This window comes from Arvicanthis niloticus, chromosome 3 (genome assembly GCF_011762505.2).
Source record: "Arvicanthis niloticus isolate mArvNil1 chromosome 3, mArvNil1.pat.X, whole genome shotgun sequence".
Lineage (NCBI taxonomy): Eukaryota > Metazoa > Chordata > Mammalia > Rodentia > Muridae > Arvicanthis > Arvicanthis niloticus.
In genome coordinates, this window is record NC_047660.1 from 123,433,826 (window position 1) to 123,453,468 (window position 19,643).

At 42.4% G+C, this 19,643-nt stretch overlaps 1 protein-coding gene across 1 annotated transcript in view; it reads left to right on the forward strand.

Moving 5' to 3' along the window:
• Positions 1-4,551: 4,551 nt before the first annotated feature.
• The window catches only part of Als2 (alsin Rho guanine nucleotide exchange factor ALS2), a 66,856-nt gene continuing 51,764 nt past the window's right edge, over positions 4,552-19,643 (forward strand). The window contains exons 1-2 of the mRNA XM_076932058.1: positions 4,552-4,680; positions 17,949-18,026. Of these exons, the coding sequence (XP_076788173.1) occupies positions 18,007-18,026 (20 nt within the window). The 5' untranslated portion in view covers positions 4,552-4,680; positions 17,949-18,006. The remainder of the gene's footprint in view (positions 4,681-17,948; positions 18,027-19,643) is intronic.

The following is a 19,643-nucleotide window of genomic DNA, read 5'->3' on the forward strand; positions in this document are numbered from 1 at the left end:
TTTTACTGCTGTGAACAGACATTATGATCAAGGCAACTCTTATAAAGGACATTTATTTGGGGCTGGCTTACAGGTTCTGCATTTCAATCCAATATCATCATGGTAGGAAGCGTGGCAGTGCCCAAGTAGGCAGACATGGTGTTGGAGAAGCTAAGAGTTCTACATCTTGTTCCAAAGGCAAACAGGAGAAGACTGACTGTCAGGAAGCTAGGAGGAAGGGGTCACCAGCAAAGTGTCACACCTAGTCCAACAAGGCCACACCTCCTAATAGTGCCACACCCTGGACCAGACCACCACACAAAGTGAGGCTTCTTTAGAACATGGCCACTGGGGATCAAAGCCAGACCCCTCTGGGCAACAGACAAGCTCTGTGTCACTGAAGTCTTATGTCTTTTTTCATGTTTGCCAGTTTTGAAGCAGGGTGGGACAGAGCACATCTCTAATCTCAATCTCCTGAGTGTTGACTCAGGAGGAGGGAGCAGGAGGACCAGGGATTCAAGGCTAATCTTGGCTCCACTGACAATTTGAGGCCACCTGAGGCTAGATGAGGCCCAGTCTTAGAGAACCAAAACCCAAAGTAAACCAAAACCAACAAATAGATGCTCAAAAGAAAGGTTTTTACAAAGCACATGATTAAGTCAAAGAATGAGTAAAATTAGTTCTTCTGACACTCCTGTTCCTAGTCCTCCTCTCAGGGGCAGTCATTTTTTGTAAGGTTTATTTTTATGTACATGTATCTGGGTATAAACGCCATGTGTGTGAAGGTCCCAGTGAAGGCCAGAAGAGGCAGCTGTGAGTTGTTCCATGTGGGTGCTTGTAACGGAACTTGGGTCCCCTGCAAGAGCAATAAGCACTCCTAACTACTGAGCATCTCTCTAGCCCTCCCGTCATTTTTTGTAATAGTTTTAACTATTGTGTGTATACAGTGTATTTTGATCATATTCACCCTTGCTTCTCTCCGACTCCCTTGGGCCTCCTCCCAACTGCATGTCCTCTCACTCTATCTATCTATCTATCTATCTATCTATCATCTATCTATATATCTAATCATCTGTTTATCTATCTATCTATCTATCTATCTATCTATCATTTATCTATCACCTGTCTGTCTCTCTCGCTATCATGTCTCTCTATCATCTATCTACATCTATCTATCTATCTATCTATCTATCTATCATCTATCTATATATCTATCATCTGTTTATCTATCTATCTATCTATCTATCTATCTATCTATCATTTATCTATCACCTGTCTGTCTCTCTCGCTATCATGTCTCTCTATCATCTATCTACATCTATCTATCTATCTATCTATCTATCTATCATCTATCTATATATCTATCATCTGTCTATCTATCTATCTATCTATCTATCTATCTATCATTTATCTATCTCCTGTCTGTCTCTCTCTTATCTGTCTGTCTCTCTATCATCTATCTACCTCTATCTATCTATCTATCTATCTATCTATCTATCTATCTATCATTTATCTATCACCTGTCTGTCTGTCTCTATCATTCTGTCTATCATCTATCTCTCTATCATCTATCTTTCTGTCTGTGTGTCTATCTATCTATCTATCTATCTATCTATCTATCTATCTATCTCTCCAACTGAGTCCAACTAGCTCTGCTGCTCTTATGGGCATGGGGCCTTTCACTAGATAATGGCCAATCTACCAGTGGCTATGTTCCAAAAGAAAAATAACTCTCTCTCCCTCAGCAGCCATCAGCTTCCAATAGATCTTAGGCTAGGGGAGGTGCCTTATGTGCTCCTCCACAGCCTGTGCTAACATTCCATTTTGATCTTGTGTAGGGAACCACAGCCTCTGAGCTCATGAATGCAGCCAGCCCTTCGCAGCACTCTTCCCCATCCTCAGGCTCTCTTATTCTTTTTGCCTCTTCTTCTGCATCTTGCAGGGCAGATGGCGACATAGACATCTCATTTAGGGTGAGCATTCAATAGTCACTAATTCTCAGCATTTGGACAACTGTTCCTCATTACAAAGAGAAGCTTCTCTTATCTAAGAGACCCACTAATCTTCGGCTATAAACAGAATACTTAGAGAGCAGGTTTTTGGCAATGAGATAAACAAGCTCTCCCGCTGGTTTGCACCTGGAGCCCCAATCTTTTCCTTCCCCAGTGAGACTCCCTTAGGGCTTAGGACCTTTGCAGCCATAGGCTTTATGAGGAATGAATTCCTTCCATTGAACAGGTCTCAACTCAAATGCCCACTACTACACCAGGGGCATTTCTTGTCCAGTAAGTCTGTATTGTAGCATGCACAGTCCAGTGATAAGACAATATTTTTTTCTCCCGAAGTTGCCTGCACATAAATAAAATAAGATAAATAAAATACTGACTGTCCTGACACATTTAGAACTAGCTGCTAGGGAATAAGTTTCCTGATGAATTCCACAGTGATGTCTTCATTTCTTGTGATGAAAGTGTATAGTGTTTTCAACCATAGTGTCTTACCATCTTGTTACTGTGAGTGGGCAACCAAGAGCAATGCCAACAGTCTGGCTGTTTTCGGACCATTCTTAAACCTATTCTTTCAGGGCAAAGACATACACTTTAGGATAAACTGATATTCATCACTCTATGTATTTTCTGAAAGGCCACATGGGTGATAAGTAAATGGTAAAATAACACAACTAAGCATCTAGCTACACAGAGAAACTGTCATGAAAAACAACAAAACAAAGCAAAACATAGAGGTAGAATGTTAGGTTGCTCAGGAGATGAGGTAGAACAAAAATAACTAAAAATGAAATGACAGACTTATTTTATTGAGGAGAAAGAATGAGGAGTTGAATTAATTTAAAAAAAAAAAGTGGGTGAGTCTCTAAGTGGATTAAAAGGATGATGCCTCCATTCAGGGAACAGAATTATCTTGAGAGGACAAAACGTTTCTTTCCAGGACAGGAAAAGTAAGTCTTTGGTTGCAGGTGGATATTTTGGTAGCAACTAGGGTAAATGAAGGTGGTTTACCTCTGGGAGTCTCATTTTCCCCAGAACTGTAGATGAAGACATTTTTCATTTTTTATCAAAGGAGTTGTGCAGGACAGGGCTCAGTAAGGAACTAAGAGCACATAAGGGTGGGTTACCAGGGGAGAGAACTAGGAGATACCGTATTAGTGCATAAATGACTGGTTTAGGCTCTGTAATAAAGTTTGGCCACACGGATGTCTCAGTTGAAGCAGTGTGATCATCCTGAGAGGAGTGAAGCTATTCCAAGGAGAGACAGATGTGCCCCTCCTTTTGAGTATTGGACTAACAGGATAATGGGTCCCAAAGAGCTAGAATTTCCTCAAGAGTCTCGCTGGAGAAGGAAAAGACTGGGGTGCCCGGTGTAAACCAGCAGGAGAGCTTGCTTGCTATTTCTGATACCTTGTCAGTTCCCTTTGCAGGACGGATCAAGATGGTTACCATGGGCAGGATCACAGCTTGAGCCTTCTATTTAAACCTCATGTCAGGACCCCAACGATAGACGTGGCGGGTTACTAAGACAGGCCCCTTTATTCTTCTTCCTAGTGCAGCCTCATTGCCGACATCTCTTTCACTGTTGTCTTTTTTTTGTGTCATGGAGGACAGGTAGCTTGTTAGGGAGGCTAGAGCCCAGGCTCCATTAACTGCAGGACATCTCCGGTTTGTACCATTTGGTGGCGCCATTCTCAAGGCTGTACATTTTTATGCTCTGGCACTGACGTTGATAAGGCTCTGGTGAGGGCCTCTGAGTTGGAGGAACCACTTGGGGTATTGTACGCAGGAGCATTAGATCCGGGGACTATATCTCTCTTCAGTGGAGTAACTCTGTAGGTTCAGCGATGCACACTCTGTAGCAGCAGATTTCTCTCTTGCTTGTGTTCCAAGAGCAGCTGTTACAGAAAATGTTCAAGGGAGGACTTAGAGGTGCAGCGGGAAGACTGCGACGGTGACAAGTATGGATTGTTGTGAGACTGTGAAGCAAGCAAAACAATTTTAACGTTGTATATTGAGGAGCGCTGAGGAAATAATTTCTCCCTACCTCACTCCTTACGCTACCGTTTGGGGTGGACTCGCAGCAAACGCACACTCGAGAACACATGACGTCATGGGGTGGTGGAGGAAGGAAGCTGTCCTCATTAGGGAACAATCCATGAAAATACAACTGAAAGATGGTTCGTATTTTCACTTTTGTTATTTTTCTTGAGACAGGGTCTCAAGTCTGGCCTCGAATTCCTGATTCTGCTGCCTTCATCTCACAAACGTTGGGATTACAGACGTGTGCAGTCAGATTTTCTCTTCATCTCTCGCAGTTTGAGGAGGAAACAAAGCTTGCAGTAGCCTTTATCCTCAGGCGTGGCCTATCGTTACCATGGAATCTCTGACGGAGCTAGGTCCGTTCACTAAGTCTTCGGTTGCTTCTAAAGTGCGCCCTAGGACAATTGGTTCTGCCCTGACTAAAGGGCTTCACTGCAGTCGCTGATGCGTTCGGAGTAATCTTGATCCCGGTCGGACGCCGTCACTGCCTCTTGCCTAGCCCCACCCATCCTGTGGTCCCGCCTCTCCAGCCAGCCGCCTGAGGCCCCGCCCCTACCTGGAGGCCCCGCCCCCGTGAATCAGCTGATCTCGCGTACCCGCGGTGCAGTCGGGCTCGCGCCGGGCGGAGAGCGCGGAGCTGCGGGAGCGTCAGGTGAGCCCGCGCGGGTCCAGGCGGTCCTTGGGTTCGAAGGCGGGTCGGCCGAGGTGCGGGAGCGCGCTGGGCTGGCCTCCGGGGACGGCGCCTGCCTGTGGAAGAGCTCCGGACGTGGTGGTTCGGCCCGAGTCCCATCCTCCGTGTCCCGGCGCCACTGCCGTGGTCCGAGCTGTGTGGCATTCCTTCGGGTCCCCGCTTCCCGCCTCCACCCACGCTGCTTTCCGCCCATTCACTCAGAGGGCTTTTTGAATGCCAACACTGGGCGCCCAGCTGGCAAGACAGTGAACCGTGCTGAGTGCCCTAGGTGGGTTTGCCCCAGGATGCAGATCGCGGTGAAAAGTGAAGGAGGGCCGGGAAGGGTTAGTGGTTTGAAACAGCATTTGCGGAAAATGAAAAGGACTTTAGTATTAGTCAGTGGTAGTTTGACCAAATCCCTTAATGTATCAAGTGATCCATCAAAGGAGAGAATAAGCATCTTGAAGACAGGAAATAGCACAGGAGCGATCTTGAGGAAATGGTCCTCACATTGTCGTTGATCCTCCAGGCAACAGGGCTATTTGCAGACAAGCAATTGTAGTTTTGTATAAGCAGGCTACTGATTAGTACTTCTGTGGTTACCAAACAGGGAAAATACACTGGCTGAATTCGGGGTGGTCAAGAATAGCACTTTCTTATAGATTAACTGACTGCTGTACCCAAATTAAGGTTCTTATTTTATTGCTCTTATATTTGTACCTGTTCTTTAAATGGCTGTCAAGGTTAAACTTGTGTGATATAAGTTTATTTCAAGCAGGTACAAAAATGCAACAAAGCTGTAGGTCATACTTTTTTTTTGTCTTTATCATACACATGTATTAGTTAGGGTTCTTTAGAGTCACAGACCTTATGGAATGTCTTTATATATTAAGGGAATTTATCATAATGATACACAGTTTGCAGTCCAACTAGCCCAACAATGGGCAGCTGTGAATGGGAAGTCCAAAAATCTAATAGTTGCTCAGTCCTACGAGGGTAGTCTTGTGTATGAGCTGGAATCCTGAAGAAGTAGCTTCCAACAGATGTGCTGGCAAGTAAGTGCAAGCAGGCAAGGGAGAGCCTTCTCCCAATGTCCTTATGCAGGCCTCTAGCAGAAGGTGTAACCCAAATTAAAGGTGTGTACCACCACACCTGGATTTGGAACTTGCTTTGCCCCAGGCTAGCCTTGAACTCAGAGATCTATTTGTCTTAGTATCCTGGGATTAAAGGCCTGGCCCTAAACTTTTCATGGCCACTATGCCTCAAGATCTGTGTCTTCCCATGTCAACATCTGGGTCAGAAGCCTTTGTGTTCTAGCCTCAAGATCTGGATCACAGGTGAGCCATGCATGCATCCATTTCTGGATTGTAGTTCATTGTAGATGCAGTCAAGCTGACAGCCATGGATAGCCATCACAGTGTAATGAGCTCAGTGGCAAGTTCGCTGTTTATTTTATATTCTTGATTCATCAGCTCACGGTGCAGCCCGTGAACTGGCCTAGAACTTGTGGAGCATTTCCTGTCTTAGCATCCCAAGTATTTCGATTACAAGTGGGAGCTGCCATTCGAAGAGTGAATTGTAATATTTTATCCTTCTGTTTAGTAAGAGAGGCACAGTGGTAAGAGTCCTAGCTTTAGATCTAGGAATACCTTGAACTCGTCTTTCTTTGAGCCTCTTTGCCTCAGTTTCCTTATCTCTACACTGGACTTTTCTGGTATTTTCTGGTATTAAACCTACAGTATGGTTTATGTAGCATTTATTACTATGCCTGGACTCTCGGAAATGACCGGTATGTATTAACTCTTTATAGTTACTACTTTCTTTTAGCATATCATGAACCAGGCTACATAGTGACCTTTTGCTTTTTAAAGTTGGAAAGATATTTTGAATGAAGAATGAAGCAGAATTGGGTTTATCAAGAACAGGTTACTGCACAGATTTAAGCACTGGCATGAACAGTGGGAGAGTGACAGGTAGGAAGGTGGCAGTGGGCACCCTAGAAGCACAAGCTTCTCTGTCCACAGTCAGCAATGGATAGTAGGACTGTACAGTGGACATAGGTGTCTCTGTTGTCACTCTCTGATAGAGCAGCTATAGTTCATTTCAGAAATAATTTTATAATTTGTATTTAGAAGAAAGAATGATTTCAAGCTAATCTCTAGTAACTTTGGTATTTCATAAAGGCATTTAATATGGAAAATATGCTGATATAATCTATACCTAATTAAAATTTATTACTTCATAAATTATGGCTAATAGTGGCAGATTTAGAGTTCATAGCTAAATAAAAAAAAATTCAAAGCTGTTGTATAATATTAAAATTTGTCAGCATGGGCCAGTGAGGTGGTCCAGTAGGTAAAGGTACTTGTCACCAGGTCTGATGACTTTATCTCCGTTCCTGAAATCCATGATAAAAGGACTGAACTGACTACCGTGAGTTGGCCCCTGACCTCCAGAGGCATGCATAGATGCACACACACATACTAATAAATAAATAAATAAATAAATGTAATATTTAAAAAACAAACAAACCATAGTAGTCTATAGTAGGACTAGACAGGTAATTTGGGAATAAAAATAAAAATTAAATAATGTTCAAAACTTTATTTATTTATTTATTTATTTTGGTTGTTCAAGACAGGGTTTCTCTGTATAGCCCTGGCTGTCCTGGAACTCACTCTGAAGACCAGGCTGGCCTTGAACTCAGAAATCCACCTGCCTCTGCCTCCCAAGTGCTGGGATTAAAGGCGTGCGCCACTACTGCCCGACCATTTATTTATTTTTGAGCTAAGGTCTTGATTTGTAGTTTGGGCTATGTTGAATTCTCAATTCTCCTGCTTCAGCTTCTGGACTGCTGGGATTACAGGTGTGTCCCACCCTACATACCCTTACCTTGGGCAGTTGGACTGTCTTTACTTCTTTAAGTGAAGAGACTAATGAGAATATTGCTGGAGTTCTGATTTTAGTTTTTGTGTGATTAGCTGAGTCTAAAACAAGTAGTAACTGTTGCTAAGTCTGAAGTCTTATGTAGCCAAGGCTCCTTTAAAACATGCTATACAGTGGAGTAGTCAGAGATGGCCTTGAACTCTTGGTTGTATTGCCTCCATCTTTGGAGTGTTGGGATTACAGGCCTACATCCATCCATACCACATTCTTTCTAACAGTATTTCTAAAGAATGCCCCAGCCCTAAGAGCTTTCTACAGTTCTCATTTCTTTTAATGAAGCAGAGGTGATGTTGGAGAGAAGGAAGTTTTCTTTTGGACAGGGTCTGCCCTGGTCTGCTCTCTCTTACTGTGATAAACACCAGGAGCAAATGCAGTTTGGGGAGAAGAGGGCTTATGTGGTTCACATCAACCCTTCACTTGAGGGAAGTCAGGGCAGGAATTCAGTCAAGAGCCTGGCCCGCACTGGTGGCATGGGCAGGTGTAGGCCTGTAATCCCAACAACGGCAGAGGCAAAAGAACCAAGAGTTCAGAGCCAGGAGCCATGGAGGAAAGCTGCTTACTGACTCACCTTTAGGCTCACCCTCTGCTACCTTTCTTACACCTCCTAGATCCGATTGCCCAGGGCTGGCACCTCCCACAAAAACCAAAGTGTCAGTCTGTTACCCAGCCTATCCTGGAACTCACTCTGTAGTTTAAGATGGCCTCAGCCTCCCAGAGGTGAATTGCAGGCATGAGGCCACCACACCCTGCTTTCTTGAGGCAGGGTTTCTCTGTGTAATCCCTGGCTGTCCTGGAACTCAGAGGATCTGCCTGCCTCTACCTCCTGAGTACTGGGATTAAAGGTGTACCCCACCATTCCCTGCCTTCAAGAAAGGATTTTAGTGGAGAATCAGGCATCGGTGTTGAGATATACCCTATCTAGTTCAAGGCCAGTTGGATCTACAGAATGTGAGTTGCAGTGTAGCCTGGTCTATATATAGTCAGTTTTAGTACAGCCTGGTCTACCTAATGACTTGCTGGGTAGCCTGGTCTATATATAATCAGTTTTAGTATAGCCTGGTCTACATAATGACTTGCAGGGCAGCCTGGTCTATCTACACAGTGGGTTGCAGGATGGCTAGAACTACATTGTGAGACCCAGTATCCTCCCGTACTCCCACCCCTCACCCCGCCCCCCAAGAAAGAAAACAGCATTTCAAGCTGGGCACACAGTGATGTTTGCTTGCAATCCCAGCACTCCAGAGACCTAATCAGGAGATTTCAAGTGGGAGAGCAGCTAGGGCAACAGTTCTAGGCCAGCCTGAGTTGAGTTACAGAGTAAGAAGGGTGTGTGTGTGTGTGTGTGTGTGTGTGTGTGTGTGTATCCTGTCAAAGACCCCCATGTCAAAAAAAAAAAAAATTCTCAAGAGGATTGTGTTTAAATGTCTTATATGAAAAGCCTTGGTGGCCTTTGAAGTTACAAAGGGTTTAAAATATTAACCCAGGCATGCCTGTAATCCCAGTATAGAGGCAAGAAGGTTAAGAGTTCAAGGTCATCCTTGGTATATATAGCCCTTTGAGGCTAGCCTGGGGCTACAAAAGACACTATCTCAATTAAGTTTTTTAATTGAGTGCGTTTCCGTATATTTACTTTATTTAAAGAACTTTCCTTTGATAAATGAGATTATAAAGTGATTAGCAGTTTGGTAATGTAAAAAGGTCAAAAGAATCTTTTCTGCAGCCACAAGGATGTCTAGACCATGCTTTAAACACTTTAAAAATTACATTTATTTATGGTGTGTGCTTGTGTTTGCCAAAGGGAGTGGAGTTCAGAGGACAACCTGCCAGAGCTTCTCTCCTTCCATCCTGTGACCAGCTGAGCTGCATTCTCACCTCTGGAAGTCCTGTTTTCTAGGGCTTCCTGGTGCTGATCAGGGTTGTAGATCCTGTTCATCCGAGGATGGATGGTTTCTACCTACATGATCTCAGGAATTCATGAAGTCTTGGAGCTCAGAACTCAGAGGACCATTTTCAGTAGGAATTGGGTGATAAGAAGTCAGTACCTGAGACATCAAATTGTATAAACAATAAAGTATTCATAGATTGTTATACCTGATCCCAAAATGTACCTCAGTGTTAATATGAGCCTTGGCAAGTGTGAGGTGAGCAAGCAGGGAGGAGAGTAGATGGTGGCTGAGATGGCACAGGAGGCCTGCTCTGATGGCACATCTGAACCCTGTTGCGGTCACTGGGAGGAGTGCTGTGCCCACATCATGACTTCCAGACCACTTAGCTCCTTTCAGAGCTTCTACAGAATTACAGTTACCTCAGATTCCACCTATATTAAAGGCAGATTGTTCTTGGTAGGAATTTTTCTAAAAAGACAGTCTTGCTATATAGCCCCATGACTTTGAACTCTTGAGCCTCCTGCCTCTACCTCCCAACTCTTGGGATCATAGATATATGCACCATACCTAGCTTGTGTGTGTGTGTGTGTGTGTGTGTGTGTGTAGGCTAAAGGTCATCATCGTCTGTCTTCTTCCATCTGTTTGCTCTACACTATCCATCCATCCATCCATCCATCCATCCATCCATCCATCTATACAATAGGGTCTCTCTGAATCTGGAGCCCACTATTACAGATCCTTCTGTCTTCATAGTATACTGTTCCTCCCTACCCCCCACGCCTCCTCAGAGCTGGGTTTTAGACATACAACGGCTGAGCTGGCTTCCACATGGGTGTTGGGGATCTGTGCTGAGACCCTTGTACTTGTACAACTGGTACTTTACCCAGTGAACAGTCTCCCTAGCCTGGTGTTTCTTTTTTTATGGAGATTTTTTTTTTTAAGTCTCTTTACCATTAATGACCAAATAATTTTTTTTTTTTTTTTTTTGTTGGTTTTTCAAGACAGGGTTTCTCTGTATAGCCTTGGCTGTCCTGGAACTCACTCTGTAGACCAGGCTGGCCTCGAACTCAGAAATCCGCCTGCCTCTGCCTCCCAAGTGCTGGGATTAAAGGCATGCGCCACCACTGCCAGGCAAATGACCAAATTTTTAAATGATTAAATAATTTTTTTTAAATGACCAAATAATTTTTTTAAAAGTAATAAAATGGTGGACCACAACAAAGCGTGCAGTTGTCTTTTTGGTGATGCACTCAGTTTCCTGTGTGGACCCCCAGTCTTTCGGACATAGGATGATGGTGTGTTTAGCTTATGCCCTTTTTGCTCTGTTTTTTGATATGGAGTTTAGGCTGACCTAGACTGATGATCTTGCCCCAGCCTTCCATGTGCTGGGACTGTAAGAATGCAGCACCATACCTGGCTAAAAATAATAATTAAATCAATAAGTTATTGATAAATTTTTTTAGTGATTACATAATTCTTTTAAGTTTGAAGAAGATATACAGGTTTTTTTTCCCCCTTCCAATTCTTACAAGTTAAAGATGGGCTTTTGGGCAGTTCATTTTGCTGCCAGTGAGTTATACCCAGAGAGATTAGCTTTTGTCTCTCTAAGTCCACAAATTGACCGACTGATCCTTCTCTTAATTATCAGGTATTTAGAAATACCTTCCTTCTGGAAACCATCCCCAGTTTCTTGCTTACATGACCCCTGTGTTAGGATTTTGTTGTAGCTCTGACCAGATGATGGCATCTGGCTAGTGCTAACTCCAGTGATATTTTTTCGACCATCTTAAAATATTTGAGCCAAGTTTCAACTTAAATTTTGGGCAGCTTTCTGAACAAACGTAACAAGAGTGATGCCAGAGCTCTTTAAAATAGCAGTGAAGTAGAACAATCCAACTGCACACCAGTAGGAAAATAGGTAAGCCAGGTGTCCATGCAGTTGAATACACTTAACCCCTAGTAAAGTGCAGCAATTAGGGCTATACTTACTGAAAGGACATTGTCTTTAGTGAAAGAAGCAAGTGCCAGGGGGTCTTTATGTACTGCAAGATAAGTTGCTGTTCCGATGCAAACAGTAGCATTGTTCACCTATGTGTATTTAGCTAATGAGCGTGAGCAGGAGTGAAGAGCTAGGTGCTGTGCACACACCTAACTGTGAGAGTTTATTTACAGAGATGGTGGGTCACTGCCTTCAGTCCATGAGGGACTGTTCTGAGAAGGACCTTATTGGGCAGTGGTGTATACCTCTAATCCAGCTCCAGGGAGGCTGAAACACCACTGCAAGCTGGAGGCCACCCTTAGTGGAAGAGTGAAGCAAATTTGAAATATTTCATTATCTGTTAAAAACCAGGTGGTGAGGACATAGGTTTGATAACTTATTTTTATAAATGACTAAGATGGTTTGGGGGAACTACACTTTAAATTCTTTAATTTATAACCAGGGCTCTTTCCCTATATACATTATTTTGCTTTGTAGCTTTAAAGTAGTAGAGTCTGAAACAGCTCTTGTCTCCTGCAGAGAGACAGCAATGTGCCTGGCAGCTCCTCTCTGCAGAACTGTTCTGCAGAGAGGAACCAGACTGTATCCTGGGAAGTGCTTTCTACAGGGATGAGGAGTGAGCCCCGTTTAAAGGCTGCAGAGGAGTGGGTGTGGTAGGGATTCTTGGGAGAGAAACCATCTTGAAATCTTCAAGTGCAGGGAGCAAATGCATTCCTACTACTCTGAAGGGAATTAGATAGAGACTGGCTTTACCAAGATTTTATATGCTCATGAAGTAGTGAGCACTTTATTCAATTCAAGTTGGTTATGTTAATTAGTAAATGCATTATCCTGAGATATTGTAATTCTAACAGTTAAATATCAAATTCCCAAGATACTGTAACAACTTATGCCTCTATGCCATGGCAATATTATAAAATCTTTCATGGGAATTTTACTGATTTTGGAAAACTCAATTTTTAAAGCTGCATGGTAGGTATAAAAAGGAACTAAATGGGCGTTACTGGGCATTTCTTGTGCAGTGACACATACATACCCTTACTTCTGAAAGGACTCTCACAACCAGAAATGTGCTCCCTTCTGGTAGGTCTAGGTTAAAAGCAGCAAGCCGTTGTAAGAAGGGTTAGGTGCGGGGAGAGGCCCAAAGAGTGAAGGCACAAAGCCTGACCACCTTAGTGGAAGGAGAACTGCCTCTCAAACTACTTGGCCTCTGATCTTCCTGAACTATTACACACACACACACACACACACACACACACACACACACACACACACGAACATTCTCACTTGCTCTAAATAAATGTTTAAAAAGTTAGCAAACAAAACAAGAAAACAAGCAAGCTATAAACTGGGCATTGGGGCAACCTTCAGATCCGGCGCGGTGCCTTCTGGCACCACGCCTTCCCTTAGGTTCTCCCTTACGTGGCGTCAGCGTGTTTGCGGTGGTTAGTGTGGATACAAAGCGGAAAAAGTCATGCTTCCTGACCTTCAGGAGCGGCAGTGAGTCAGGACTTCGTAAGGGCATTATCCTCCAAGTACAGAGTTAGACGTAATAAGTTAAGTGGCTCTCTACCCAGGCGTGAATTCATCCGTGCTTTAATGTACTGAGGTCCCCTACTCTGGGGACTTACAGGGTGTCTTGAGGAGAGGCTTTAACAGTTCCAGTGGGTTAGCATGTCTGTTCTGGCAGATGAGTTGTCCTTAGCCTCGCATGCCTGGTAGAGGTATCAGCGGCACGGTATCCGGAAAGAAGTTGTTGGTATCTAGAATATTGTAGTCAAATAGAGTCCAAGAGCGCCTTAACTCACATGTAAACACAGTAACCAAAACTTTAAAAGCAAATGATTATTAAGTATTTTACCTGTGTAAAATACCAGGTTCTCTTAAATCACTATTTCCACAGTGTGAACTCTGGCTTATTTCACTATGACAAATTATAACTCAACCTTGGGATTTACAAGGTTAAGACAGGAGAATTGCAGAGTTCAAAGCAACCTGGGCTACAGTGTGAAGTTCTGTCTCCTAATTCCACCTCACTTGTGGAGACAAAAAAAAAAAAAATTGTGAATAGCTACTTAAAAATCTAGTAGTTTTGTGTCCAAGTTACTAGAGCCATTAGTTAATCTGTAAATTCCTTTCAGACCCCATGATATAGTTTGCTCAGTTCTGCTTTCCTGTGTCTGGTTTTAATGTTTTTGAAACAAGGTCAAGAGTCAGGTGTAGCCTAGGGTAGCCTGTAACTTGCTATAGCTGAGGCTGGTCTTGACCTTTGATCTACCTGTCTTCACCTTCCATTTGCTGAGATTAAAGGAGTGTACACTATGCACAGTTTACTTCTTATCTTAATATGTAGTCATTTTAAAAAATTATGTATATTATTTCTTTGTGTGTGTATGTATTTTATGTCTATGTGTATGGGTGTGTTCATGACATGGTGAGCATGTAGACATCAGAGGACAACTTTTGGGAGCCAGTTTTCTCTTTTTGACCTGTGGGTTCCGGGGATTAAACTGAGGTGGTCAGTTTTGGTGGCAGGTCTACCCCCCCCACCCCCACCCCCCCCAATCTCACTGGTCCTGTTTAGTTTTAGTCACTAATTATCATTACTTTTATAAAAATAGTTGTTATTATTTTAATCAAAATACCCTATGTAGGGCTTGAGATTTGAGCCCATGGCCTTGGACTTGTTAGACAAGTGTTCTACTTCTGAATTATATTCCTGCGTTCAGATACCCAGGTACCTATTTTAAACTAGTGTGAAGAGAAGTAGCATGGTATGGTGGCACATTCTTGTATTCTCTGGGCAGAGATGAGAATTGCTTCTTCTAATGTGAGAATATCCTAGTTACATAGCCAATTCTAAGCCAGCTAGGGCTAAAAAAAGGAGGCAGGGGGGAGAAGATGATGGGGAGGAGAGAGAACAAAAGTTAGCCTCCTTTTGTCTTGAGGATACTGTCATATTAGAAAAATATAAGATAGTACAGTGGACCACTTCAGGCGGATCACTTCAGCCCAATAGTTTGAGGCTAGCCAGGGCAACATGTAAGACTTCATCTGTCTACGTTCCCTACTCTAAATAAAAAACAAGCACATTGAAGAAGCAGAATGAAGTCTATAAGAAGTTAAAATCTGGGAGACGTGTACTAAAAATTATAGTGATTTGTTTTTTAAAAGAATATAGGTTCCAAGTCCCTTATTTGGAAATGTTGAGATATGTTTTGGAACTGAGGTTTTTCTTTCCTGAACACAGTGTGTAAACTGTATTATGTAGTACCTTCCCTGGGATCTCTGCCAGCTTGTGATTATATTGATAGTTCTGCAACAAGAGGGCCAGGGCACTATTTGCTCTAGACAAAATAACAGCTCCTCATTGGTTCAGGTCAGATTTTATAGTTGGCTGAAGAGAGTTCATATTGGATTTTTGCTGTGAAAAAAGAAAAAAAGGTAGTTTTCAGACAGAGTTTTTAGACTTTGGATTTCTGATTCTAATATAATGGAAATACAGATGGTTCATAGCTCTTCTTTTTTAAAAACAGGATCTTGCATTTTTGGACATTCCCAGACCCTGATATTAAAGCAGCATCTTTATACACAGCCCGGTTCCTCCTCAGAGGAAGCTGTAGTAGAGGGTTGCATCCTTCTCCTGTGAAGGAGATGAATAGCTTGCAGAGTGGTACCCATTGAGTCTATATAGCCTTGGGCTTTGGCTCACAGAACTTAACAGCTAGAACAATTAGTTTAGGTTGACTGTTTTATGGAAAGTCTGCTAATCTGTGGAAAGGCCTTGAGGGTAAGTCAACCCCACAGTTTCTAACTTCTAAGTAAGTGCTATTTATCAGAGTTAGTTAAGACAATTCAGGCCAATTCAGGAAGAGAGATACTGTTAACAGAAGAGCAACAGGGCACAGGGCTCCTGTCTCCATGTAGCACAAAGACTGTACCCTCACCCAGGGAGGCCATCTTTGAGGAGCCCCACAGTTGGCTAGACTGGGACTCACTATTGCAGCCCAGAGTGGCCTTGAACTCATGTCAGTTCTGTTGCCTCAGCTTCCTGATAGCTGGGATCTTAAGTACCATCATACTCAGTTTACAGCAGTTTTGGTTGTTCAGTCTTGATGTAGTGGATCTATTTCAGAATATGAGATGTGGCTGTACAGTTCCATGCCCTTCTAGAAGGGTCCTCTGGCTCCTGCTAGATAGTGTCAAGATGTAATCTGAAGTGCACCCCTTGGTCTGTACAGATCAGCCCAGAGTAAACATTTCACGGCACACTAGGAAATGTACATCTTACTAAAGCTGGTTATCATCATGAACAGAGAGTTAACAACAGTTAACAATTCTGTGTACTAATAGCATTGAGTTTATTCAAATTTACCATCTGTTTATAGTACCTTTCATCCAAATTTGATCCCAAACCATTCTAAATTAAACACTTAGAAGGTAGAAAATCATTTCCTCCGGATACACAGATGGGAAGCAGTGAGAATCCCAGGCAGTCTGGGATCAACAGATGGACTAGATCTCCCTGCCAGTGTGGTTGTTTGCAGAGCAGTGACCATGCTGTACCCTCTGCAGGAAATTATAAATTTGGCCTCAGTATTATAAGGTCCACAGAAATAGGGCTTTGTTCTTGTATTATTATTGTTATTACTATTATTTTTTAAATGAATTTTGGTGCCATTAAAATTTGGAATTGTTAAATTGAAATGCATCCAGTATTTCCTTTGCTTGTTTGTTTTACTTTCATTTTTTTAACATTGAGTTTTAAACTCTTGGGTCATTATTTTCATACAATAATTTTTATTTCGCTCTTTTTCACTAAGTGATTACTGTGTTTTGAGACAGGGCTTGTTGTGTACCCAGACTAGCCTTGAACATTTTCTTTTTTCCTTATTACTAATTTGTCTATTTATTTATTTATTGAGGTAGTGTTTGTATAGCCTAGGCTGGCCTTGAACTCAGGATCGTCTAGCTTCCATCTGCCATGTGCTGGGGTCACAGGTGTGTGCCGTCACAGCTAGCTTGGCTTTGAATTGTCAGTCTCCTGCCTCAGATTCCTTAGAGCTGGAAAGTGTGGTCATAAGCTACTATACCTGGGTTTTGGGGTGGAGGCTTTTATTTTATTTTATTATTTGGGGTCACAGAGACTGGAAACTAGTCCAGAGCCCATGTGTGCCAAGTGCTCTACCATGTTGCTACATCCCCAGCAGTTTTAGTTATTAAAGTAAGAAGGGAACCTCATTGGCATTCCAGGCACCGTGGTCAGCTGTGTTACAAAGAAGTGGCACTGAGTGCTGGTGAGTGTTCAGCTTGTGGGCACATGTGCCTGGCGGTCAGGACTTCCCACAACTGGCATGCTAGGCATAAGTAATGTCACAGAGATGCTGAGCTAGTGATGGGTTAGGGTGAAGGGCTTCTGCCATACCTGTGTAGATCACATGGCGAATGGTGGATCTGGAAACAGCTCATTTAAAATTCACATTTCTTCGAGCCCTTCCGGGTTTGAAGCTTGTTAGTATTGAATTGAGATTGACTTGGGGAAATTACCACAGAGGTTCCAGTAAATAGAAAATGTTGTATTTTAGTTAAACACAAAGAAATTTAATAATTATCATTTGTGTTCATTATTGAAAATTAGAGTGACTTGGATATGATACATTACTGAGATTTAAAAAAATCTTTCCCAGTTGGAATTTAAGTTTTTATATGTCCTAGAGTACTTAAAAAGTAATATGGACATTACTTTTCTATCACTGTGATGAAATACTGTGACTATAGCAGCTTATAAAAGAACATGTTTAATTGGGCTTAGAGTTAAAAAGGGCTAGAATTCACAATGGCAGAGCGAAAGCAAAGTGGCAGCAACAGCTGAGGACTCAATCTGGAACTGCAGACAGAAGGTAGAGAGTGCATTGAATGTCACTTGGCTCTTGAAACCTCAAAGCCTGCCCCAACAGGACTACCACACCTCCTAATCCTTCTCAAATAGTTGCACCAATAGGGGACCAAGCATTCACATAACTGTGAATACTTTGAAACCACCACAGTCTCTATGACATTGTTGTACTGAATATGTTGATTTGTAGATTGAATTCCCTCCTTTATAATAATTTTTAAGAACCTGAAAAATCTGTTTCCTGGAACAGTTAGCTTCCAGCCTTTTCTTCTTTGACATTACATTTGATGGCCAGCAGACATTTTATAAGCTCAGTGGGCAGGCTCAGTCTTGGTATTTGACTTTGAGTAGGCGGGGTATGAAGTAGTTGAATAGTTTCTCTGAATACTTATCATTCAGTGAATGTACACTTGTTAGAGGCCCGCCCTCCCTCTCCCCTCCCCTTTCCTTTGAAAGAGATACCCTGGCAGAGTATCCCGATATCCCTCCTCTACTCTGTGCTTACCCAGTGTTCTCTATCTAGGTCTTGATAGAGCTTTCGCTAATGGGATGATTTGGTGATGGAGTACTCCTCCTGACCGATGGACTCAAAGAAGAAAAGGTAAAATCATTTTTTTTTTTCTCCCCTGTCCTTGTAGGAAAGCACAACAAAAACTCCACATGGTTTAAGTGAATATTTCTTGAGTTTGCTTTTCTTTTTAGTGGTGTTAAGTAGGAGTACATGGCTGCATTTGTAATTGGTAGGTAAAGAGACGAAGCTATTTAAATAAAGGTAATTAGAGAAAAGTTCTGTTTCTTATGTTTATAAAAGGATTTTATCTTAAAACTCTTATAGACATCCTTTTTTATCTTAAGTTTCAATCTCTCCTTAGAAAACTACTCACAGAAGATACTAAAAAGGAGAGGAAATTGTGACTTTCCTTTCATAAATTGTTAAGCACAGTTATAATTTATTTTATTTTTAGTATTATTTTTTTGAGATGGGTTTTACTATGTAGCCCTGGCTGTGCTAGAACTCACTCTGTAGACCAGGCTGGCCTTCAACTCATAGATCCACTTGCTTCTGCCTCCTGAATGCTGGGATTAAAGGCATACAGCACCACTGCAGCTAGCCTAATTATAATTTAAGGAAATATTGTTTAGCAAAAGTAGAGACATTACAAAAAAAACTTCTCTGCTTCCACTAAAATAGAAGAATATGTGTTTGCTAGAAATAAGCAAACAAAAATATCATATGTAGCACACATCATTGATCATAGCACTTGGGAGAAAGAGACAATCAGATCTCTGAGTTTGGGGCCAGCCTGGTCTACATAGAGAGTTCCAGGCCAGCCAGGGCTACACATTGAGATCCTGTCTCAGAGGGAGGTGTGGAGAGGATTCTTTCTTAACAGTATAAGGAAAGCATAGAAGACTGTTGTCAGTTAGGAATTTGATTCTTTAAAAAGTCTAAATAATGGAAAATAATAGAGGGTCCTCAAAATACTGGAAATAGGCGGATATGGTGGAGCATACACTTGTTATCCCAGCACATGAGTGGTTAAGGCCTGAGAAGTATGAGTTTGAAGCAAATCTGGCTATATAGATAGACCCTGTCTCAAAAACCAAACACCTATACCCTCCCCAGCCCCAAATGAAGTTCCTGTATTATCAAAACCAATCTCACTGTGGGGCATATATCCAAAGGGAAGGAAATCCATATGTTGAAAAGAAATATGCACTCCTCTGACACTAGGCAAAATACGAAGTGGACTTAAGTATTCATTAATGGGGTAAAAAAGGTGTAGACAGTCAGTGGCCTGTATTCAGCTTTAAAAAAGCATGCAGTCTTTTCATTTGCAGCAACATGCATGGGTGTTTTGTTGAGTGAAGTCAGGTACAAAAAGCCTGACACCACCTATCACATCTCCTTACTTACATGTGGAAAGGAAAAGCAGATCTCTTGAAACTAGAGGGCAAAATAATGGTTTCCCGAACACGGGAAGAGTGGATGTGGTTAAAGTATTGAGTGTCTTTGTATAGGAACCTTAGAATGTTCTGTCAGACTATAGGGTGAATGATAGGTAGATGGCAATGATCTCTCTCTTTCTCTCTCTCTCTCTCTCTTTCTCTCTCTGTCTCCTTCTCCTTCCCTCCCTCCTCCCCCACTCCTCTCTCTATGGAGAGACTATGGAGACATAGTAGACTCTGTAGCTCAGACCGTCCTCCAACTGAGAAT